The sequence below is a fragment of the Vombatus ursinus genome, unplaced genomic scaffold (assembly GCF_900497805.2).
Source record: "Vombatus ursinus unplaced genomic scaffold, bare-nosed wombat genome assembly UNPS02015255.1, whole genome shotgun sequence".
Lineage (NCBI taxonomy): Eukaryota > Metazoa > Chordata > Mammalia > Diprotodontia > Vombatidae > Vombatus > Vombatus ursinus.
In genome coordinates this window covers 41,885,928-41,912,799 of record NW_020955033.1, presented here as the reverse complement: position 1 = coordinate 41,912,799, position 26,872 = coordinate 41,885,928, and the positions used below count along the sequence as shown (strand labels likewise).

The window sequence follows — 26,872 nt, the reverse complement described above, 5'->3', positions numbered from 1 at the left end:
AAAGCCTCCAAGAAAAATATGAATCAGTCCCAGGCCTTGGAAGAGCTCAAAAGGGATTTTGAGAAGCAAGTAAGAGAAGTAGAGGAAAAACTGGGAAGAGAGATGAGAGTGATGCAAGAAAATCATGAAAAGCAGGTTAACAGCTTGCTAAAGGAGACCCAAAAAAATACTGAAGAAAATAACACCTTAAAAAATAGCCTAACCCAAATGGCTAAAGAGGTCCAAAAAGCCAATGAGGAGAACAATGCCCTAAAAAGCAAAATTGGACAAATGGAAAAGGAAGTCCAAAAGATTACTGAAGAAAATACTTCCTTAAAAATTAGAATAAAGCAATTGGAAGCTAGTGACTTTATGAGAAATCAAGACAATGTAAAACAAATCCAAAAGAATGAAAAATTAGAAAACAATGTGAAATATCTCATTGGAAAAACAACTGATCTGGAAAATAGATCCAGGGGAGAGAATTTAAAAATTATTGGACTATCCGAAAGCCATGATCAAAAAAAGAGCCTAGACATCACCTTTCAAGAAATTATCCAGGAAAACTGCCCTGATATTTTAGAACCAGAGGGCAAAATAGAAATGGAAAGAATCCACCAATCTCCTCCTGAAAGAGATCCCCAAAGGAAAACTCCTAGGAATATTGTAGCCAAATTCCAGAGTTCCCAGGTCAAGGAGAAAATATTACAAGCAGTCAGAAGGAAACAATTCAAGTATTGTGGAAACATAATCAAGATAACACAAGATTTAGCAGCTTCTACATTAAGGGACCACAGGGCATGGAATACAATATTCCAGAGGGCAAAGGAGATAGTATTACAACCAAGAATCACCTACCCAGCAAAACTGAGTATAATCCTGCAGGGGAAAAAATGGTCATTCAGTGAAATAGAGGACTTTCAAGCATTGTTGATGAAAAGACCAGAGTTGAATAGAAAATTTGACTTTCTAATACAAGACTCAAGTGGAACATGAAGAGGTAAACAAGAAAGAGAAATCATAAGAGACTTATTAAGGTTGAACTGTTTACATTCCTGCATGGAAAGATGATATTTATAACTCATGACAACTTTGTCAGTATTAGGGTAGTTGGAGGGAAAAAATTATATGTATGTATGTATGTATAGGTAGATAGATAGATAGAGGGCACAGGGTGAGTTGAAGATGAAGGGGTCATGTCTGGAGAATAAAATTAAGGGGTGAGAGAGGACTATACTGGGAGAAGGAGAAAGGGAGAGGTAGAAGGGGGTAAATTATCTCACAAAAAAAACAGAAAAGAAAAGGGTCTTACAATGGAGGGGAAATGGGGAAAGGTGAGAGGGAATGAGTGAATCTTATTCTCATAGAATTTGGCTCAAGGAGGGAATAACATACACACTCAATTGGGTATGGAAATCTGTCTTACCCTACGGGAAAATAGGGGGAGAAGGGGACAAGAGAGCAGGGGAATGATAGAGATGAGGGCAGATTGGGAAAGGGGGTAATCAGAAGCAAATACTTCTGAGGAGGTACAGGGTCAAAAGAAAGAATAGAATAAATGAGGGGGGCGGGATAGGATTAAGGGAAATAGAGTTAGTTCTGCACAGCATGTCTACTATGGAAGTGTTTTACATAACTGCACATGTATAACCTATTATTGAGTTGCTTGCGTTTTCAATGTGGGTGGGTGGGGAGGGAGGAAGGGAGAAAATTTGCAACCCAAAGTTTTAAAAACACATGTTTAAAAAAATGTTTTCACATGTACCTGGGAAATAAGAAATACAGGAAATGTGGTACAGAAATCTATCCTGCCCTACAGGAAAATAGAAGGTGAAGGGGATCAGAGAAGCGGGGGAGAGATAGAAGGGAGGGCAGACTAAGGGAAGGGGTATTCAGAATGCATGCCATCTTGGGGTTGGGGGGTGGGAGGAATGGGGTGAAAATTTGGAACTCAAAATCTTGTGGAGGTAAATGTTGAAAACTAAAAAGGATAAATTTTTAAAAAAAGAAATAAAAAAAAGAAAAGAAAATCTTTACGATCAATTCATGAAATTCACCTATGATTTATTAAATACCTGCCCAGGTACATGAGAGGCAACATAGTAATAGGAAATTCCCCCCAGAGTCAGGCAGACTTAAGTTCAGGTCCTGACAGACCCATACTGGCTGTGTGATTCTGGACAAGCTACTCGCTAAGACTAAGTTGTAGAGAAGATTCTGACCTACATTGGTAGAGGGATTTTTCTCATCTATTTCAAGTCCCTATGACTATCCTATTGTATGCAAGCCTAAGTGCTTAAGCATACACACACATAAATACAAAATTCCAAAATTGCCCCTGTCCTCAAGGAGTTTACATTCAACTGAGAATAGGTGGGAGTGATAACACATATACCAGTGAGGTAATACAAAATAATTCCAAGAGTGAAAGAATGATAACTGGGGAAGCCAAGAAAGGCATAAGAAGTGGCTTCTGAGCAGTACCTTGAGGGATGTGAGAGAGTCTGTGAGGTGGAGAAGAAGAGGGAGTAAATTCCAGACACTGGGAAGGTGGACAGTTGTGCAAAGCCATGGAATTGAGATAAGGTATATCATTTACAGGGAACTCCTGACAGGCCAGTTTGAATGGAAAAGTGAGTGGAAAATTACATGAAATAACATTGGAAAGGTAGGTGCAAGTCAGATGGGAGGAGGTTGGGCTTTAAATGACAGGTTAAGGATTTTATATCGTATCCTAGATTCGATCAGCAGAGACCCTTTCAAGAAGTTTTAGTTCAGGATGAGAGTGACATGGTCAGTTCTGTGTTTCAAGAATATCAATTTGGCTCCTTGTGAAAAATGGATCAGAGAGGGGAAAGACTAAGTAGGAGACCTTTGCAATACCAAAGGCAAAAGGATATAAAGGTACAAATTAGGGTCAAAGTTGAGTGGGAAAGTGGGAGAGATGAGAGATGATATACAAAGAAGATCTGCAAGAGCCTGGAATTGACTGGCTATGGGGACTGAGGGAGAAGAAAATTTCAAAGGTGATTCCAGGTTACAAACCTGAGTAACTAGAAAAATGATGATACTGTCAACAGAAAGATATCAAATACATGTCAGTCTTAATTTCACTCCACAGAGAGTATGCATAAAAAGGCCCATCTATCCCCTAGGACCCTATACAAATTCTGTCATGGAACATAACTAGTATTCTAATGGGCTATGGAAATTTTTAATATTCATTTGGTAAAAACATGTTTTGTTTAAGGTAGCTTTTATGTAGCACAGTGGATAGAGAGCTCGGCATGGAGTCAGGAAGACTCATCTTCCTGAGTACAAATCTGGCCTCAGACATTTACTAGCTGTGTGACCCTGGGCAAGTCATTTAATCCTATTTGCCTCAAAAAAGAGCTGGAGGGGCAGCTAGGTGGTGCAATGGATAGAGCACCAGCCTCGGAGTCTGGAGGACCTGAGTTCAAATCCAACCTCAGACACATAACACTCACTAGCTGTGTGACTCTGGGCAAGCCACTTAACCCCAATTGCCTCATCAAAAAAACAAAAAAGCAAAAAAATTAAAAATTAAAAAAGAGCTGGAGATAGAAATGACAAACATTTCATTAAGTTTCCCAAGAAAACCCCAAATGGAGTTATGAAAAGTCAGACACAAGTGACTAACAACAACAAAAAATAAATGTTAGCTATTATTATTTTAAATATACAGAGAAATCAGGAGTCTCAAGATGATACGTTAACATAATAGAAGGAAAAAGGAATTATGGCTGAATTTGTGAGTTTTAAACATCAAAAGTGTTATAACTTACCATGTGTTTAAGTTTCTGTTTCTTTTTGCTTGTATAGGTATAGCCTTTGAGTACAGAATGTTCCCTGGTAACAGATGGGAGCTGGCCAAATGGTGATCTTTACATTAGCATTCTAATAAGTAGAGAACTGAGTGCTATAATCTTATGTCAGAACTAATTTATAAGAGTGGAGAGATGCAAGGCCTCATTAAAATGGTCATAATTCGGTGACTGCCTAGAAAAGTTGGATGACAATTTTACTCTCATTACACTGAATATTTTAATATAGTATTACAGGTATCTTTGAGGTTTTAAAAAAACTAGCCTTGATTTTGTGAGAAGATAAAAAACAAACACAAGATTGGAAGGCCATCCAATTATGTGTAAAATAATCTGCCTTTAACATCCTCATATTATAAAGCACATGGTGAGCTATAGTTACATATGCAAGTGTGGTACAATTTTACCTTCATTCTCTGACCATTTCTATACATTTCAAAGAATCATTCAGCCCTGCCTGTATTTCCTTGGCTAGGAAATTCACACATGGTCATTCAGAGCCTAAAGGAGTACTTTGTCTAAGGTATCACAAAGGTAACTAGGTTGCGCAGTGGATAAAATGCTGAGCTTAGAGTTAGAAAAGGCTCATCTTCCTGAGTTCAAATCGAGCCTCAGACACTAACAAGTCAATTAACCCTCTTTGCCTCAGTTTCCTCATCTGTAAAATGAGCTGGAGAAGGAAATGTCAAATCACTCCAGTATCTTTACCAAGAAAACACCCTACGCAGCCACAAAGAGTTGGACACAATTGAAACGACTGAACAAAAAGGTGTCTCTAGGCTGTAGATTCTAGTCCCAACACTGACCCAAAAGGGAGCATTCTACTTTGCTTCCACTGAGAGAGAAAGGGAAGTGGAGTGAGTAGGAAGGTAGAGAGCAGAGGGAAGGCCAGAACTCTCTATGACTGCTCCTTGTCATCTTCATACTCTCTGACAACCTTACCTCCTCCAGCATTTATCTCTCTTCTGTTTAGCACATTTTTTGTTTTGAGAAAACTTTTTAGGTGGTCAATTTGTCTTTAAACTAGATAAGTTTTTTTTTTCATGCAAAACACAATCTAACAACTGTGTACTTGTAGCCTTGTAGGCTCCTTGATGTTTGAAACTTTGTTTTTTCTGAGACAGAGCCTTTCAAACAACAGGGACTTCATACATATTTATCCAATTGAATCAAATTAAGCTATATAACCATTGACTAAGAGTATCAAGGAGATTATGTAGCTAGCTAATTATGTCATCTTGCATATCTATCCATCGATAAGCATTTATTAAGCACCTGCTAGGCATTTTGCTAGTAAAATGGGATTACAGATATATAGAATTTCTTGTACAAAGTAAATGCAAAAATCCTTTAGGCTCCTTGCAAGGAGCCTAAATTCTAATGATTGGGAATATATAAGTATATACAGAAAGAATATAAAAACAATAAATACATAATAGATAAATGTAGCTAAGTGGCACAGTGGATAGAGCACTAGGCATGGAGTCAGGAAGACCTAGGTACAAATCCATCCTCAGACCTGTACTAGGTATGTGACCTTGGGCAAGTTACTTAACCTTGTTTACTTCAGTTTGCTCATCTGTAAAATGAACTGGAGAAAGAAATGGCAAACCACTCTAGTATCTTAGCCAAGAAGACTCCAAAAGGGGTCATAAAGAGTCAGACATAACTGAAAACTGCTAAATAACAACAAAAAGTTAAATACAAATCACTGAAGTCTGTACTTCATTTTCTGAATTTGTAAATGAGAGACAGAATGGAGGAATGAAAGTGATACTGCACTTGAATGATCAGACTTTGTTTAGAATTCTGACTTGTATTTATTAATTCAGTTCCACAAACTTTTATTAAGTGTCTGCTATGTGCTAAGCACTGCTCTAGGTGCTAGGAGACCAAAAGAAAGAACAAAGAGAAAAAGAAAAAGAAGAAAAAAAACCATTTCTATTAACTGCATTAACCAAGGAAAGTCAGTGAGGCAACCTCTTTGAGCCTCAGTTTTCTCAGCTAGGAAAAGGGGATAATTTTTGCAGCTACCTAACTTATTGGGACATTATGAGGATCAAATAAATCAGGTATGCCAAAGCTATATGTAATAGAAATTCTTGGTTCCACATACAATCCTCTTTCTTTGTTTTACCTTATATAAGGAAATGCCCCCCTTTTGGGGTGTTCAATTAAAATCATGATTTAAAAAAACTCTAAAATTTAAAAATGAGTTCCACAAAGCAGTAATTATAAACTGCTATTATTAACAATAATGCCTTCCTTGGCTACTTTAATGGAGTGTTATAATCATCAAGTGAGAAAATGGTTATGCATGTTCTTTGAAAGGTGTAACAACTATACATGTAAGAGACATGATTTCCATATATTTGTTAAAGTTATAACTCTGGGATTTTTAAAATCTCTTGAATTTTTATCTATTTGAATATCAATTAAAATTGAATCCTTAAGATAGAATCCTCAACCTTTTTTTTTTCACATTCACAAATTTTAGCCCAAATTTTGGTGGAACCTACTTCTATTTGTTGTTTCAATTAGAAGCAGGTTACCAAGAAGGGCCAATTTGTGCCTCCTATCCTATGTTAATATGACTAACTTTGTTACTGAGGAAGGCAGGGTACTGAACTGGAAGACATCCAGAAGAGCTGGATTCTAGTCCTAGCTCTCCTACTAATTTGCTGGGGCAACTTGAACAAGTCACTTCAGTTTCTTGAGCCCTATTGTTCCCATATGTAAAAGGTAGGGGCTGGTCTAGATAATTTATAGGATTTAGAATGCAAAACCTTTCCCGTTTGTACTCCATTAAAATGGCCTTTGATATTTTTGTGAATCATTGCTATGCCATGATGACACATTTCAATTAGGTCTTAGAAATAAAAGCATATCGCTTCTGTATTCTTAGAAAATTAATGGATAAAACTCAAAGGATGGGGTTATTATAGATACAAAGATTGCTTGAATTTGATCTCTATCAAGCTGGAAATGATCCAGTGTAGTCTGTAACCCAAAGACCATCATCACCAGCAAATGGGCCATGCCACCTGACAATTTTTTGAGGTGAGGGGAGAGAGGTAGAGAAGGGAGTGCTACTGCTTTGCAAAAGTTTTCTAATGTAGGTGGTGGTCTTAATTAGTTCAGCAAAGACCCATACCAATGAGATCTTAGGTTTCTTGACACCTAAAAATATATGGAAATTATTCTTAATGTTTTTGAAACCTTTTACTGCATTTCTGGTTTAATATTGAAAGGACAATGCTATGTCTCTCTTGAACAAATTCTCATCTTTTTCCTCATCATATTACTTGACAATGGAAACCCACTGATTAGAGTTAATATCTGCATTCTATAAGCCATCTACCTGATATTTAATAAAGATTCATAATGATGTATTGTTGAATAAAATGACTTTTCTTCACTACATGTATATATGTTCATTAGCATCCCCCAGTCAAGGACTGAATATTATTCTCCCATTTCCATTATCCTTATAGGGAGATAAAAAGGAAGAGCCTGCATATATAGAGTACCCTCAGTTAAGAGAAAAATTTCTACCACTCCTATGAATTCTTCTGAAATTCAAGTGATTTTTGCATTTACTTTGTACAAGAAGACATTGTCCCATTTTCTGTAGGGGGGAGTGAAGATGGGGGTGGGAGGGTTCTAAAATGAACAGGACACAATCCTTGACCTCTAGGGGTATATAATAGGATATTAAAAATATGTAAGCAAATAGGTAAAACACATGGTGGTATGACAGTACTTCTCAGTACTTTAGGGAAGAATCAACCAAAATATAGTCATAGTCAGCTAGATGGCACAAGTGGCTAGAGCAGTAGACCTGAAATCAGAAGACCTTAGTTCAAATATCACTTCACACACTTAGTAGGTATAACACCCTGGGCAAGTTACTTAACCTCTGTCAGTCTCAGTTTCTCTGGATGTAAAATGGGGTCAATACTGGTACTTACCTCATAGAATCATTGTAATGATCAGATGAGACATTTGCAAAACTCTGCAAACTTTGAAGTATTATAAATGCTAGTTATTATTATTATGAGAAGAAAAGGAGATGGAGAAAGAGGAGGAGAAGAAAACAGGGCAGATTTTATTAAGAAGATAGTTGGAGTGTTTCAGACAAAATCAAGAGTCACTGTAGTTATTCCATTTATTTATTTCTTGCCTATTTTGCCCAGGTAAATCCCAGTTCATGGTCTTCTTTTTAGGTACATTATGCCTCAGTGTGAATCTTTTGACATTCGTCCTATCCTAAAAGAGATGAAAGTTGGATTTTGTGTGTGTGTGTGTGTGTGCGCGCATACATAGCAAAAGACAAATCTGATCTTCCTTATATCTAGTCTGTACCCTCTGGTTTGGACCCATCCTTTCCTATTTTATATTTGTTTGCATGTCCTATTTCTCTTATTGTAATTCTCTCTCTAGGAACATTGCTTCTCATAGAAACCATTAATAGTTCTCCATTGCCTATGGAACAAAATCCAAATTCTTTGACCTAGCACTCAAGATCTGTCACAGTCTGGCTCTAGCTTACCTTTCTGACCTTTTTTTCCCCAACTACTTCTCCATTTGATCAAATTGTTATCCCCAAATACTTTGTACTTGTGTCCCATTCTCTCTTCCTAGAATATTTTCCCCTCTCTGCCTTCATAAATCCTTCTTTCAAGGCCCTGCTTAATTCCCATCACTTCTATGAAGGTATCCTTGCCTACCCCTTCTGAAAATGATCCCAGCCTCCACTGAATTACTTTCTCATGGCCAGGGCTGAACAAATACTAAATTACCCTTTCACAATGGCATAGAAACTTCATCACAATGCCTTATATATCTAGAGAAGTGCAGTTCATTGCTCTCACTCATGAACTTTCATGTTTTACCAGTGTGATGACTTGAAGGGATTAAAAAGTCCCTAGCCACAAATAGTGCTAATTAGTCAAACATTATTGAGGACTTAGCTTCCTGGGGTGAACCTCAGGCTTCCCAGAACTTACTGTTCTTGTTCCAGCTCAGGAATGAACTCTACTCTCTGTAAGCACGTGAGGGGAGAGGAGATGGACGGAGTGGAGCAGGGGCTACCAGTATCTATGGATACTCATCCCTTACCCCCTCATATATACCAGGAAGGATTCTGGACAGAAATGAGTGGTTCCTTCTTTGAATATTTGAAGAGAATTCTTCCAGAAACTTCTGTAGTACTGAAAGGATTCTTCTTTTTTTCTCAATATGAAATTCAGAACTATTGTCCTACAAAACCATGCTGTCTTTTTTCCTTCCTCCCCCCAACTTTCCTTGAAAGCTAAAAAGGTGAAATGAGTCCTGAATTTAGGGGCTGGCCTCTAGATCCAATGCAAATTTGTCATGCCTGCTCAAAAGTATCTCTGCCTTTGAACTATGCTCTATGAATAATAAATTGTTTAAGAGGGACAATCACTATTCTTTTTTTTTCATTCCTTTTATCACCTTTGGAGGAAATTCCTTATGTGGGAATATCAAGTTTAACAACCTTTCCTGAAAGTCATTTCCCATAATGAAAATGCTGTCAAAAACCTTAACTCTATCTTCAGCAGTGTTGGCAGTACATTATACAAAATGAATGCTATAATAGTAATCTTGACAGGGTAAAGTCTCCAGCTTCAAATGTATTTATTTGTTTATTTGCTTCTTTCTTCCTTATTTTCTTTCAACAGTTCTATATCATCAGTTTAAAAGTAGTGAAATTAGAAAAGAACCTTGTTCTTGTTATTGTCTATCTCCTCTGTTCATCTTTTAGTTTTTTAGTAATATAAGCTTGTACCCATTCATTGCAAAACTCACCTATCATCACAAGTTTCTATCAATTTAAAATTAAATACAAATTAAAAACTGAATTTAAAATTCAGTTTTTCAAATATTCTCCATTATGTGTAGCCATGGATGCACAATTGAAAAGTGAGTCCTCTTTCCATTTTTTTGTCCTCATTTCCCCAGCACAATCATGGCACAATTCCTTCAACATACTGGGGACTTAACTAAATATTTCATGAATAGAATGAAATGAAATTGCGGCTACATCTTCCTCTCCCCAATATCTCTATATAACCTTCAAAACAGTTCAACAGACTCTTGGCAAAGATCATGTAAACAAAAGATTATCCCTCTTGTTCATTTTCTCAAGGAACTGGGCAATTTATGAATACAGAGGATGAGAGCACAAAATTATATTCTTTAACCTTAATGTTCTCTTATGTTCATATTTTGTTAAATGTCAATGGAGTCACTTAATCACTGTGAAATCTTTGCTTTCAGATATCAACATGGCTGGAGAACCCAAACCCTATAGACCCAAACCCGGAAACAAGAGGCCCCTTTCAGCTCTTTACAGGTAAATTGATAACTACAGTGATGGAAAATAGAGCAATGATCTAATTTGTTTATTTTTGTATTATGATTGTGATGATCGTCAGCATTCATTTTTTAAATTATTCCCATTTTATAATATACTCATAGGACTTGGAGCAATAGAAATGGTACAGAATAATAATCAATGGCAACAATAGAGAATAAAATTGAGGGTAGTCAGAAGGCAATCTAAACCAATAATCTTAGAAAAGTAATCTTTAAAAAAAACAGTCCCCCTTTTCCTGCTTCTTACTGAATAAAAAAACAAAGTACAATCATTTATTTCAAAATAGATTCTGTTTCACTGTTGTATAATGGATAATTTTGAAATGAGAATGGAAAAACCCAAATTCTAATCCCAGATTTGCCAATAGCTAGTCATATGACCTGGAAGATATCATATAACTTTTCTAGGTATCAACTTCTTCATTTGTAAAATAGTCAGACTGGATGAAAAAAATCCCCTATATCCCATTTGGATAAAATTCTATAAATATAAAAAATGGATGAGGAAGGATTTACATTGTACTTAATAAAATAATATTAGCTACTTTATTTTATTCAAAAAAGTTAATATATTTTAAAATAAAATAAGTTAGGGCAGGATGATTGCTTGTTATGGATATTATAGAAAGGTTATATGCTGCAAGTGAGAGTTAGACAAGATGATCTCTAAGGTCCTTTTTCACTCTAAAATTCTCTTAAGATTGGATGATTGTGTAGGTTTTGGTATTCTAGACTTAATTAAAGTATATCTGAACACAATTATCCCTAATTTTTGCTACAGATTTCTCATAGAAGTATGGTTTCATAGTACCCTCATCTAAATCTATTCTCTTGTAATTGTTCACACTGAAATTCAGAGCTTCGTTGATCAACAAAAAGCAAATTTTACTTTTGATAACTTTCATCAAATATAAAAAGCAATGTTTTTAAAAGAGATAAATGCAAATGACTCTGAAAGGACATTCATTTTCTAAATGTTCATGCATGGCTGCATATAATGGAGAATGTTTGGAAAAATGAATTTTAAAGTATTGGAAGGTAACTGATGTCTTTGTCTTTCTTTCTCTTGTCAAAAATGCCATCCCTGACTTTAAGAATGCTAGTTTTCATTTCTCTTGTTCCTCTATCTTCCATTGATTTGATCTTTTTATGAGAATGTAGCTTGAGTAACAAGAAGCAATGTCTTCACACATTTTAAAGTGCATTTTTAAATTCTTAGGGAATTTCGTGACAGAGTGCTGCTTAAAAAGAAAAGTTGAAATTCATTTTCATCAGCTTGACAGGGCATCAGAATTGCTACAATATGTACAAACCTACTTACAATGGGGCCTGTTGCTGGCAATGTACCAAAAAGACACACTACTTTCAACAATTTTTGCTTTTTAAATTTGTCTCTATTAAGTTAGTATTTAGCTGCATTGGCAAGTAAGAAGCACGAGAGTACGTACAGAAGAGAGTAGTCTGCTGCTTTACAAGCAGTGCCTTTTGAGAGAAAAAAAACACTGCATTTCTCACATTTCTCATTTTTGCTATAATTGGGTCAAGATTCCCTGAATAGCTGTCTATACACTTGTCATAAAGAGGATATGTCATGTCATCAAATATAGACATCTATCAATCCCTTGTGCCTCCCCCTTGCCCTGCCTTTCCTTTTCCCTAATCCAATGCAAAAAAGTACTTATTAAGCAACTGCTATGAACAAGACATTGTGTTGGGTACTAGGGGCATATAGACAAAACGAAAATAGTCCAATGGTCTTATGTTCTAATAAAGGAAAACAAAATATGAGCAGATAAATGTACACAAAGTTGGCATATTTCTTATGTGTATGTATATGTGTGTACATATACGTGATGTGTATATATACATAGTATATATGCATGTGTATATAGTGCATATATGTGTGTGTATGTATATATACATATATATGTATATATATATAGATATGCTATAGCATGTACCAAATGATAATTTGAAGAAAGAGATAGCACTGAAAACTAAGGGGAAGAAGAAATACTTTCCACAGGAGCTGGCACATGAGCTGATTCTTGAAAGAAGCTGGGGATTCTATAAAGCAGAGATAAGGAAGGAGTCTTCTGCGGACATTGTGTGCAATGCCATTGAGGCAGGTCTAGAGTGCCAAGATCAGGGAACAGCAGGTAGATTAGTTTGGCTAGAACATAGAGAGTGAAGAGGAGTGATATGTAATGAACCTGAAAAGGCAGGCCACAGCCAGCTTGTGAGAGGCTTTAAGTGGCAAGCTAAGGAGTTTGGAGGTTATCCTAGAACAGGGGTCCTAAACCTTTTTTATCATAGACCCTTTTGACAGTATAATGATGCCTATAGACCCTTTCTTAGAATATTATTTTTCAGAGCACAAAATAAAATATTTAGGACTACAAAGGAAACCAATTATATTGAAATATAATTTTTCTTTAAAGTTTATGAGCTCCTGGTTAAGATCATTTGTCTTTAGAGAGTGGAGAGCAACTGAAATTTCTTCAGCAAGTGAGTGACATGGTCAGACATGCCTCAGGAAGAGGATTTTGGTTATTGTTTGTCAGTTGGACAGGGGACAAATTGCAAGCTGGGAGTCCCAATAGTACAACTATTGGAATAGACTTGATGAGAAGTGGTGAGGGCCTAAATTAGAATGGTGGCCATGTGAGTGGGAAAATGTACCTTGTGGGGTATTAAATGTTTTACTGAAAGCACATTTTACAATAACAAAAATTGTAAAACTTATCCAACTCACTCTTTGGAAAACAATAGCCAATAATCCATTTCAGTAATCCCCTGCTTAGATTATTGCAGCATCCTCCTAATTTTTTCTCCCTACCTCAAGTATCTCCCCCCCTTAAGTCCATTATCCACCCTGCTGCAAAAGCATTTTAACTTCAGTGTAAATCTGACCATATCACTTCTTTGCTCAGTAAACTCCTCCAGATCATATTACTTCCAGAATAAAATATTAACTGTCCACTGAACTTTTAAAGTTTTTCACAATCTGGCTCCAACCTATCTTTCTAGGCTTATTGTACATTACTCCCTTCTTTTGCATTCTGCAATCCAGCCAAACTGGCCTTCTTTCTCTCACACTTACTTAATCTCCCACTTTTAGTCTTCATACCTTTGTACTAGCTGTCTCCCATACCTGGAATGCACTCATCCTCACCTCCAACTTATGGAAACCCCCTCTTTCTTTCAAAACACAATTTGAGCACCATCTTCTATAGGAATTTCCCCTGCCTGATTGTCCTTCTTCCCTCCCTTGTTATCTTGCTAGAGTTCTTTCTCTCTGTCTCTGTCTCTCTGTCTATCTCTGTCGCTATCTGTCTAGCTATCTGTCACTCTATCTCTCTCTGTCTCTTTCTGTCTCTTCTGTCTCTCTCTTTCTGCCTCCCTCCATCTCTCCCTCCCTGCCCTTTTTCTCTCTCATTATATAATATTGAACTACTTTGTATTTATTCTGAATATATTTATGTACATATTTTTGTCTTCCTTATGAGAACATAAGGTCCTGGTTAATAGAAATTATTTCATTCAGAGCAATTGTATCCCCAGAGCCTGGCACATAGTAAGTGCTTAATAAATGTTTGTTGATTGATTTTTTTTAAGTATTTGATGTGATCCTAATGATGAAAAATGTATTCTCATAAGCCTCTATGGTGCCCCTTAGCAAAATACTGTGTCAATGTCTTAAAGAATAAGTTGACCTAGAAGAAGTGAGCACTTTAATAAGCATGTTTATGCTGAGTTCCATCAGTGCTTGTTTGACATTGATGGTTATGTCATGATGACAACCAAAATACAAGAGATTCAGCTTTACAATATTCTCTTCTTGGTGCAACATAGCTGAAAATTTTGTAGCACCATGATCTCTGCAGAATAGAAATCAACTTCAAAAGGTCAATGGAAAGACAGATGGTGAATGTGAGAAAGCCATAGCAAATTACTAATGATGATTTGACATAAGAAGTGGTCTGAGATATAAATAAGCAAACGTGACTAGGAAAAGAGGTAACCTTGACATCATATATTGACAGTGAGGGAAGACGAATGAATGGGAAAAAAATACTTATTAAGCACTTACTGTATGCCAACATTTATTAATATCACCAAACACAATGCTAGGGCTTGGGTAATAAATACAAATGCAAAGATAATCTATGTTCTCAAGTAACGTAAATTATAGAAAGTGACAACACATATAGAGAATGGTAGACAGGGAGGTGTATTTCAGCAAGAAAAGTCACAGGGCTGGTTAATGGAGCAACAGGAGAGTAAATGGAAACAGTGTTTCTAATTTAACTAGGGTACCAGAATGGGAATATCAAGGGTGAAGGATATGCTGGTATAGGGAGGTAGCTGGCAAGAAGATGGCTAAGGAGTAAAGTGAAACATTTTGGTACTGGCTTAGATAGATAGAGGGCCATGAGACCTTCACCATTCAAGACTGGGGGAACCCCAGAGTGGGGGATCTAGAGCTTAAATGGTTATATTTTTCAGGACATGATCTCTGGTCTAGTTGGCAAAACAGAGATAGTAAGAACACAGCCACTGTGCTAAATGTTGGAGATACAAAGAAAGGGAGAAGACAATCTCTGCTGTCAAGGAGCTCACAGTTCAATGGCTCTAATGGATGGACAATACAAATGATAAACTGGTATCGACAAATTATTGAGTGGCCCATTATGAAAAGACATCAATAAGTATCATAAAAGGGTGAGATGGTATAGAAAGTAGATTGTATCAGTGAAGAATCGGTGATAGCACAGATCCTTTGGGCTACTGGAAGCTCACCTCAGAATACTAAGATGGTAGAGTTGCCTTTATTGTGAATGTATCCAACTAAAGCTTCAGAGGACAGGGCTCTATTTATTTGCCATAACCAAACAACAACAAAAATGCCTTACTCACTTTTAGGTAATGGTCAGAGATGAAATAAACAAAACTGAAGGAGGAGGGAGAGTCAATGACTTTTACTCCCTTCATCCCTCGATGTTTTTTCCTTGTGAGTGCCTCAATTGTAAGGTGATACCACTGAAATGATGTTCAGAGTTGAGTGACCCTGAAAATTGTGATTATCACTACAGGAAAATTCTTGATCTTTGCAGCCTTCATAGAGTTCCCTAGTATCATTTCAAGTACCCCAGAAATAATCTCAGAATCAGATGTGGATCATGGAAACCACAAAAGGTTATGCTCCTAGCAGCCCCACTTCCTAGATCTCTTCATCAGGTCTCTTGGTCTCTTAGTGAGTACTGTAAGGATTATTGATCACCTGCATGTATCACTAGCTATATAAGTCACTTATTGACCCCAACTTTTATGGTGACTACAAGGGAAATAGGAATCCTGACAGGTGAACTGAAATAACTCCTTATTAGAATTCCCAAGAGGAAAAGAAAAGACATTAAACTGATTAAATTAAACAATGAGCAGCCAAAATCATCATTACTGGAGGCCTTGAATTAAAGACTAGATGACAACTTTTCAGGAATATTGTAGAGAAAATTCCTAATTAGAACCTTTGACCTCTAGGGTTCCTTCTAACTCAGATAATCTGTGAATTCCTCCATTGATTTTCGTTGCCCTTTAAGTCACATTTGCCCATAGCCATTTTATGTTTTCAGTTCTTTTATCCAGGTGCTTAAAAATTCCTTTTTTATGTGTGTTACTGGGGAATATAGGGTGTTCAGGGAAGACTGGCACCTCTGGTTGGAGGGCTTGCTGAGCCCTTTTCAGGGCTGCTCATCTACCTTTGGTTTCCACCTGTCACCCAACTCTCACCTGTGGTTCCATGAGGCTATAGCATGTGTAGTAGCTGCACGCCAGTAAATTGTCTGAGCATATGGGCAAAGCCAGATCGAGGCTAACCAACAGGCTTCAGACCTGTTGGTGAGTTAAGGGGATGTCTAGCCCATGCGTGTGAAAACTTTACCCAGCAAAATGGGCTGATAAGAACAATTTGTTCCAACAGCCATGAAAGTGGCTAAAGCAGGTACAATGGAGCACTTCGAGCTTGGTCAGACATCAAAGATGCCAGGGTCATCCAATGCATCTTGGACCATCACCAATCAGCCAGTCATCTTGACTTGCCACTGGACTTTGATGACTCTGGAATACAGAGTGAGGCTGACTACTTTGTGCAACTCTGCCTCACTTAAATTCAATTCACACACAAATCAAGACATCCTTCTGTAATGTCATTGGTCCTCTTCAAAAATGAGGGAAAATGAAGAATGAACAACTTCTGTGTTACTGCTTCCCTTTGAACAAAATGTGTCTTCCATTTCAACTGCAAAGCCAAGAGCAAAGGGTCAGGATTCTACAAAAAGAAACCCTTGGTAGCTTTAAGAAGGGGGAATAGGTACATTTTCCTCTCATACATTTCATCATAAAATTGAAAATAATGTAGCTAGCTCAGCCAATTTAGAATTTACCATATAATGTGAGTCCTTAACATTTTTTTGTTTGGGCCCCTTTCACCCTTGGTGAAGCCAATGGCTCCCTTCCCAGGAAAAAAAAATATGTTTTTAAATGCAAAATACATGAGATTACAAAGAAACTCAATTGTATTGAAATAGTTATCAATTTAAAAAAAAACAAATTCATAAATCCCCTGAATTCTATACAAATAACCCAAATTAAGAATCCCTGATCTAAAGAAGGCTTGGGGTGGGGGAAGAGTGGCCACTGCACTGACTCCCAGTTATGCTATTTTGTTATTTGCAGTCTGTCTTGCAGAGACCTTCTCCCCCCAATTTCCTTCTAGGGACTTTTAGCCCCACATTTTAAACACTTTGCTATGCACCTGACAAAGTGGCATAGAAAACTGTGTTTATTAGTAGTCACAGAGACAGAGTCCAAATAATTGGCTCCTTGCTAGCTCTAAGCAAAAGAGTTAGTGTAGTAAATCAGTAAGAACACTGGACTTGGGGTCAGGAGACCTGAGTTCAAAATCTACCACTCCCTTAAATTCAGCATGTAACCCTGAGCAAGGCACTTCAGCTCTAAATTGGCCTCAGTTTCCTAAAGTAGAGATAACAATAACTGCAGTGCTTGTCTCATAGAAATGCCTCATAGGATCACATTGTTATATATAGAGTATTATAGACCTTTAAGCATAATATACATGTCAAATATCGCTATCATCATCCCCAAGAGAAGCAGAAGGACAATTCATTTTCCCCTCAGTCCCACAAGGTATACATCCTTTGGTATACAAAAAGAGATGTGCTGTGAACATTTTCAGATTGAGAGAACATCTTATGAAAGAGTTAAAAAGATTTATTTCCTACAAAATTTGTGTAGTATTGATTTCATCATTCAATATTTTTTAGAGGTGCAGGACTAGGACAAAGTATTCTTAGGAAATATTTGAAATAATCCTTTACTGGGATTCTTTTGCTAGATTTTGCATTGCCAGCTAAAACAGTTCAAGAGTGCTGGGGAGCTGGAGATGTATGACAGAGGAAAAGGAGAGTCAAAGAAAGAGAAAGGCTTTGCTCACAGCTTCAGCCCTGAACAAATGGAAGTGACCTGACTGAGAGACCTTTGAAATAGAGAGTTTTTCACAAAAGTGCTGATACAATGACCACTAAAATAGCTCTGCTGGGGGCAGTTTTCTGGGATATTAAAGATGACCTATTTTCACTCTTCTACCGAGCTTTTTTGGATACATATCTTCTGGGCTCAGCCACTCTATGCATATGAAGGGGTGGGAAAGGATTTGGTGATATAAAAGATGATGCATATTCACTGATTACAGAGCATGCAGTACTAATGATTCTGATGTGCACACAGAATAATCGCACACATACACATGCCCTTTAAGATTTACAAAGCACTTTAGATATGTAATATTTTTCCTCACAAAAAATCTTATGAGATAAATATTATAGTTAATATTATTAACCCCATTTAATGAAAAAACTGCATAGCAGAGAAATTAAGTGACTTGCCTAACATCACGAGATAGTTGCTAGATTGCCAGATTCAAACCCTTTGACTTTGGAACATGACATTGCGTCTTCTCAGAACACCACATTACCTCTTTTAAATCATTTTTAAAAGTCATTTTTGAGATACATGCTATTCATTCCCAATTCATAAATCTATCAGGTAAGATTTGTAGTAAATCATTACCTAAAATGTTTGATTTTCCTTTGACTCAGAGTCTTTTTTATGTTTCCATAAAAACTGACTTTAAATCATATTTCTCAATATCACCACTATTATTACAAATGAGCACGTCAAGAGCCCACCACGTAAATCAAATCAAACCAATATGTTTCTACCATTTCCCTCCTCCTCCACCCCCAGCTTTGTGCCCTGAACAGTGCTAAGTGCTATGAAGGAAGAAAAAAAAAAATGTTTAGTTTTGTTGTAGAGACTGACAATATAGTAAGAAAGGAAGTGCCAAATTGTGTGGAACAGAAACTAGAAGTCTCCATGGAATAAATGGGCCTTAAGCTAGGCCTTAAAGAATGAGTTCGGTTTGAAAAGCTGACAAGTAGGGGATAGCATCCCAGTTGGGTCATAGGATCATAAATTTAAGGCAGCTTTATAGGTACCTTAGAGATTATTTAACCCAAGTGAGGTCCAGAAGGTTAACTGACCTTTCCAAGGTCATGTAAGTCATAAGTAAATAAGAGAGCTGGGATTGTAACTTGGGGTCTGTGACTTCAAATACACTAATTTTTCCACTGTACCATGCTGGAAGGGTTAGTCTGAGTAAAAGTAGGAAAATAGAAATGAGTACACCATGTATAATGAGAAGACTGATGTGACTGAAATAAATGGTTCACTTTGAGAAGTGGTGGGAAATAAGCTTATAAAGGCACAGAATTTGAAGCTGGAAGAGAACTTTATGGCCTAGTGACTAGACTCTAGTCTAACCTGGTTTACTTTATACATGAGGAAATTGAGGCACAGGAAAGATAATTGATTTGTCCAAGATGACAGACCTGGAATTCGAACACAGACCCTGGGGCTCCAATATACTATTATTTCTATCACATCACATCATCTCTCTCATGGTAGAGGCTCTTTTAAGAATGAAAAACCTTAAATAGAAGGTTAAGGAGGTTGGACATGAATCAAAAGGTAATGGGTGCTTGACAGGATTAAAATTGTGTCTTGGAAACATGAACCTGGCAGCCGTGTCCAGTATTGATTAAAGAGGGGTATAGACAAGATATTAGAAGCATGGAAGCTAGTTTGAAAATGTTTGTAGTAATCAGGCAGGAGATGAGGAAATACTGAGCTAAGATGGTAGGTAGCATTTGGAATGGAAAGGAATCTCTAGGACACAGAGAAATTTCAAGTTTAAAAGCAACAGAACTCAATGATAGATTGAATATGGGAATCAGAATTCCAAGCTGTCAAGTCCAAAAGATAAAGTAGTAATTAATATGAGGTGCTATTAACAAAAAGGTTTGTTTGTTTTGGGGAGAGGGTGGAAGGAAGAGAAAGCAGAAATTGTTCTGGGGCTGTGAACACTTACAAACTATAGAAGAAGCATAGCCTATGCTCTCCAAAAGCTCAGAGTATTAGCAGAAAGGAGGAAGAATTATGAATGTATTAACCTTTAATCTTGATATTTGATTTTATTACATATAATTAGTCTTTCTTCAAAAATGATGGGATTTTGAATGTAATTTTCATTAATGTTACTTAAACAAAATAAAATATGTTATGTTTTAAGTATTATTCTCCTGGGGAAAGTACTTTTAAGTGAGCAATACTTAGAGTAAGAAGACTAGGTTTCAGGTTCCAGCCCTATAATGCTAGATATATGACTATGGAAAAGTTATTTAACATCTCTGTCCTCAGTTTCTTCTATCAAATAAGGGAACCAATACTTGGTCTGCCTTACCTCCCTAGATTTGGGGGAAGACTCAAATGACATATCTGTAAAAGTCCTCTGTAATCATAAGCCATTAAAAAAAAAACAGGAAGCAAATTAATACTAAATAGGCAGAGGGAAAAGTGAGGAAAAGGGTTGTGCTACTAGGCTGAATGAATTACTAAAAAAAATTTACCCAGGTAAAAGTGCATAATCATATCTCATGTCTGCCTTTCCTCAGATAAACCATGAACATGTACTCATAAATTGCCCACTTAACTGATGATCAAATATCATATTAACTACTTTAAAAGACATCAATACCACGAGTTGTCTCAAATAATTTATATTTCAACAATACTATTAATTTTTTATTATTCAAACTTAGTATCAATTATTTATTATTACAACACCAGACCAGATGAAGAAGGGTTGTCTTCTTTCTCTGAGTTTATAATGGGCTATCTGGTATTTCCCTGATCATGATAGAAGTGATTCAAGGCTTTCTGTTCTATTTCCCTTTTCCAGAGATGCTGATGATATCAGCAAATGTTAAATAAGCAGAAGTGATAACATTAACAAAAAGATTAAATAAAGCAATAATATCCACAGGTAGTAATGTTAATGATTTTCTAAACAATGGAGATTTAAATATAATTATGACCTTTTTAGTCCTGAGGTAGAAATGGGCATGGTACAGAATGTTAAGACTTGAAATCAGTGAATGAAGGAGTGATACGTATTTATTAAGCACATACTATGTTCCAAACAAAAGTTCTAGACTCTAAGGATACGAAACCAAATGTGAAGCAATTCTTATCTTCAAAGTGCTTACTATCTACCAGATTAAACAATATATACATAGGCAAAATAAATATATGAAATTAATACAAGGTAAATTTTTAAAAGAAAGGGAGAAACTGGAAAGACCAGGAAAGGCTTCATGTAGAAGACAACACTCAGACAGAGTTTCAAAGGAAACAGAAGATTATAAGAGGCAGAGGTGAGGTGGGACTGCATTGTGTAGGTAATTACAGGGGATGTCAACCTGAAATAAAGAATACTACCAGAGTAGCAAAAACTAAGATGTTTAATGGAGTCAGAGGGATTGCAATCCAGGGCCACCACACAGCATCAAAGTACTGGAGTACCCAAGATGGGTAGAGAGGGGCAGAGTTAAATACACTTGGGGGGAGACAGAGAGAGAGAGAGAGAGAGAGAGAGTCCCATGAGAAACAGCCACAGAAAACTTCCAGGCAAGTTGTTTTGCATCAAAAGCCCATAGAAAAGGCTAGGGGAGAGTGGTGAGTGGTAACATCTGGTCAGAACCAGGGGTCCTTTCTTTTTTTTGTGAGTTCTTCTTTTAATTAGTTTCATTTGCCTTCAGACAATTTGCCCCTTTGGGATCAGGCAAAACCAATTCATAGTTTCATTCAACAGGAACAACCAATGTTAAAGGCATGGGACAGTACAGGGAGTATCAACGTGAAGAAAATCAGGAATGTCCCTTTGTCTGGACAGTAGAGTGAAGGAAAGGAGTAATTTTATAGTGAGGCTGGAAAGGTATGTTGGAATCAGGCGATGAAGGGTTTAAAAGCTAAACGAAGGAGCTGATATTTGGTCCTAGAAGCAGTAGAGAGCCACTGGAGTTCCTTGACAAGCGAGTGACATGATTAGAGCTACACAGAAAATCATTTTGTCAGCTATGTAGAAAATGAATTGACTAGAGAGGGAATAGTCTAGAAGTAGGAATAGTCAAAACAAGAGGTGGTGAATATCATAACTAAGGTGGCAACTATGTGAGAAGAGAGAAAGGAGTGGGTGCAAAAGATATCATGGATGACGAGAAAAAAAAGATATGGAGTTAGATTTGACAAGTAATTCAATATCTACTGGAAGGTTACAAACTTGTGTGATAAAAAGTTATGGAGGTGCCTTCTATAGAAATAGGGAATTCAGAAGCAGATAGACTTGGGGAGAAAGACAATGTGATCAGTTTTGGACATTGAGTTTGAGACTGGTAGTTCAAGAGAGACTAAGGTAGATAAGTTTAGAGTCAAGTGTAGAGATATGAGAATCAAACCCAGATGTAGGCAAACCTCTTGAGATTGATAAGTATCAGCTAGATAGGTATGTATTGATCAACCAAGGGAGGCAAATAGTTAGGGCCTGCCCTGAAGTTCCTTCTTTTAAGATTGTCAGACATAGACTAATACTACTACTCAGTGGCTTCTTTTCATATATGAAGACATACAATATTGTTTTCCAAACCAAAATCCTCAATTCTCAGTGGATTCACATATAAGAGTATGCATCATCTAACACTATTATCCGCTCCTCATAGAAAATAAAATATTTAACTGAAGGTGAGGTTCAGACACTAACTACTGTTCCCCATGGTCTGAACCTTTGGAAAGAGTATTGTTTGGATTGAACTCACTTCTTTATATCTTCCTTATAATTGCTCCCTCCCTTTGATGAAAATGCTTTGTGGATTTTATCATCTGAAAAACACTTTATTTTCTACCTCAGGAACTCCTTTAATTTTGTTGTCCTTGTTGTTAGTGATGATAGTGTTTTGTTTTTCCTCTTATTTCCTTTCAACTTCTTTAGCAGCAGGGCTTTGTGTCTTTTTCCTCTCTGCTCCCCAGCTTTATTTTAGGATTCCTCTTTGTAAAAGAGTTGGGGGTGGGGAGAGGAGGTTTAAGCTCTCTGGTATGAGTGCCATCCATCATTCTGAAGAGTTGCTCTGGGTCATTCCTAGCCTTTATTTCTAGAGTATATGGCTTTCAAGGATGAGTGCTCCTTCCTGTAGTGCTCACTGAGAGTTCATTTCCCATGCCTTTCTCACTCTTGCCAGTACAGTGAGAAGTGGCTTTGAGGTGCCCCCAGAAATAACAGAATCACTGAACTAGACCTCCGAAATCATCTGGTCTACCCCAAAGCCAAAAAGGAATCTCTTCCACAACATCTCTGTTGGAATCTGGCATTTTCTTCTTTGTGGAAATCCTCTATAGCAATTAGAGAAGGTATGATGCCTCTCCTGTTTCACACCTGGAAACTCTTTTAAGACCTGTGGAGGAAGAATAGGAAAGGCAGTGAATTAAGCCATTGCACTCAGTGGTACAAAATTTAATCAATCAAAAAGCACTTTTTAAGGGCTTGTGGTATGCCAGACATTTTACTAGACTCTGGAGATACAAGGACAAACTTGAAACAGTTCCTGCCCTCAAGGAGTTTATATTCAATCAGGGAAATTATATGTATGTGTGAAAAATAGATACAAAAATAAATGTATAGTAATGGGAACTTGGAGCTAAAAACTGTTTCCTTAGCAGCTTAGAGAATTAAGAAAAGCCTCAGGTAGATGATGGCACTTAAACTGAATTTATAAGAAATCTAGAGCTTCTGCAAGGCAGAAATGGGGAGAGAGTATATTCCAGGTCTGGGGGACAGTCCATGTGAGACAAGATATAGAATGTCTTGCTTAAGGGACAGCAAGAAGATCAGTCTGGTGAGTCCTACATAGCATGTGTAAAGGGGCACAGCTTGTAATAAGACTGGAAAGGCAGATTACAACCAGGTTACAAAGGACTTTAAACGCCAAACCAGAGCTGTATTTACTTCTAAAGGAAATAGGGAGCCACTGAGGTTTATTAAACAAAAAAGAAATGTGGTCAGAACTGTCTTCAGAAACTGTGTGGAGAATTGATTGAAATGGAAATTTTTATTGTTCTGTTTTTTAAAGTTTCTAAATTATGCTTCAACTTAAAAATTGAAGGTATTTGCTATACAGTAAAAGTAATGTTATCCTTTAACACCTTTTCCCCTTTTCAGTTTATATTATAAATGGTTTTCCCCTTCCACACAACCCTTGCTGATAGACTATTTTTATAAACATTGTGCTGCTTTTTACCTTACCTAGAGAAACTCATATCATGCTTTGTATTCAAAGGTCATTGAAGCAATGGTTTTAAAGCAGTTAAGTGAAAGAATGGGTAGAGCACTGGATGTGGAGTCAAGAAGACCTAAATTCAATCCACCTTCATACACTCACTAGCTGTATGACCCTGGTCAAGGCACTTCATGTCTCTCAGCCTCAGTTTCCTCATCTGTAAAATGAGAATAATAATAGCACTTAATAATAATAGCAACCCCTACCAGTGGGGTTGAAAGAATAAAATTATATAATCTTTCTAAAGCACTTTACAAACCTTAACATACTATATAAATGCTAGCTATTAATGACAACTAGAGTAATAACAGTAAAAATTTCAAATGAGGAGACAGTGGGGTATAAAAATCTAAAAGCCTGCACATAGGCATGAGTGCAGAGAATAAAAGGAATAGTCCCATTCATCTCTGAACATCTTATGTATTTGACATGTTCTCACTTGTGTTATAGTTCTTTATGTACACATCTGGTCATCCTGCTGAAGTGTAAGCTTTTTTGGGTCAAAGGATTATATCTTACTTATCTTCACAACTCCCCTAGGTAGTAGATAGAATGATGGTCATTGAGTCAGGAAGACCTGAGTTCAAATCCGTCTTCAAACACTTCCTTGCTGTGCAGTCATGGACAAATCACTTAATCTCTATCTGCCTCAGTTTTCTCAACTATAATAGCACCTACCTCTTAAGGTTGTTGTAAGGGTCAAATGAAATAACATTTATAAAGTGCTTAGCACAGTGCCAGGCATGTTGTAGGTAATTAATAAATGCTCATTTCCTTCCTTTCCCAGGGCCTGAGGTGGTCAATAATTTTTTTAGTTTATTAATTAATAAGCTATTTTAAAAAGAAATAAACAGATACACTGGGTCACAATGATGGTTTCAAAATCAATAATTTCTCCTTTACTGTAATGGGATTTATAAGCCTTGCCAAAGACATTCAGAGTAATATGTTTCATAGCACTGAAACAAGCTAGTTTTCTAACAGATAAAAACTATTTGTTAAATAAATACCATTATCTTGCTACAAAGTGCTTTTTCATGCTCAATTAAAATTTGAAAATACATTGCACAAATTATGAATTGATAGAAGTTTCCAAGTCATATAAAAGTTTATTGAAAGTTTGTTTTCTTACCAGGTCAATACTGTACAAAAATAAATTTAATGTTAGAGGAACAAACAATTAAGCACTTACTATGTGCTTTACGAATATTTCGTTTTATTCTCACAACCACTCTGGGAGTCAGGTACTATTATTATCCCCATTTTACAGCTGAGTAACCATGCCTTTTCATCTGAGTTATTCTCCTTTATGTTTTCCCATAAATCTTCTACATAGGATCTATCTGCAGACTTGGAGGCCTTCCTCTAAGTCTTATAATATTTGGTGGATACCAATGCACCATTCTGATTATCCATTTGTTGTTCCTGACTGCAGTAGCATGGTTAGCCCATCTCATTTTCTAATAATATATTTCCCTAATAATGCCTCTTATCTTTTGCGTGTACCAAGTCAGCATTGTAACTCTTGTTAAGAAAGAAATTCCACAGCACAAAGTACTGAACAAGAATAAGCCTTTTCTGCAATATCATGAGAGAGACTCAAAGCTAAAATTGAGACTCCAGAATTCTCTCCCAAGAGTAAGATTCACCCAGAAGTGCTTTTTTCTCTTGTTTCGTTTCATTTTTTATATATTAAAGAGAGAATAAAGTGTATCAATTAAGACAATTTCCAGCTTTTAGGAAAAAAATTGATTCAGAATATCATCAAAGGAAAAGATATCAAAGAAAAGGCAGTTGTCTTAACTGCATTGAATCATTTATGCCTTGTTTATCAACAGGGCCAAGTATATTCAGTAATAACAAGGAGGCTTCTTAAATTTAAAATAACATTTGGAATTATGAGACCTACGTCTTGCTTCTCTGAGGTAAAGCTCAATGGGAATTAGAGTTTTTAATATCTTTATCATCACTCTTCAGTGTTCTTTGGGGTCACTTAAATTTTTGCATGTTTGAAGACTGTGGAGTTCCAAGATTTATAAAGTGGTTGTTGACTTGATAAAAATAGATTGTGGGGGGGAGGGGAAGAGGCAGGGAGGTAGCAATGTAGGGGAACATTTTGGGATTGTTGAAAGCTCTGCAGTTTCTGAAAGGCAATCTTCCTTGTAGTCTTTTGCATTCTGGCTTCTGACTTCATCATTCAACTGAAATTATCTTCTCCACGATACCAGCATCTCTTAAATTGCCAAACTTTTTTTTTCTAAAACCTAATCCATCTCTATTTATCTGATGTATTTGGCAAGTGTTACAGAGGTGATGTGTTAGAGCCAGCTTGAATGGCTCATGAGACCTGATTGTTAAATTGTCAATGTGAGCATTTACACCTCAGAAAATGCTACAAATTGGGGCTTGTTCTGTTGTTTTGTTGATTGTTTAGACTTAAGAAAGTGGTAGAGAAAATGTTTGTAATGTCAAAAGTGTGTCATCCTATTTTTTTTAAGAGAACCAATTGTTAAAAATTTCCCACTAATGATGACCACTCTCTCCTCCTGGATACTCTCTTCTCTCTGCATTTTTGTAGCAATACTTGTTCCTGGTTTGCCTTCTACCTGTCGAACTGCTCCTTCTCAGTCTCCTTTGCTGCCTCTTCATTCACATCATTCCACCTATTTGTGACTGTTCCCCAAGGTTCTATCCAGGGTACTCCTCTCCCTCCATTATCTCTTTATCAGTAGTATTAGAAGTTATAGGCTTGTCTTTATATGCAGATCACATATGCATATATACATGCTTATGGATATGCTACATACACGTATACATGTATATTTGTGTATATATGTA

The 26,872-nt window shown here is 36.7% G+C and overlaps 1 protein-coding gene across 1 annotated transcript in view; it reads left to right on the top strand.

Annotated features, from left to right (window-relative positions):
• Positions 1-26,872, top strand: part of LOC114031818 (RNA-binding Raly-like protein) — a 382,357-nt gene that overhangs the window by 247,180 nt on the left and 108,305 nt on the right. Inside the window, exon 2 of the mRNA XM_027846952.1 lies at positions 10,128-10,203. Within this exon, the coding sequence (XP_027702753.1) occupies positions 10,128-10,203 (76 nt within the window). The remainder of the gene's footprint in view (positions 1-10,127; positions 10,204-26,872) is intronic.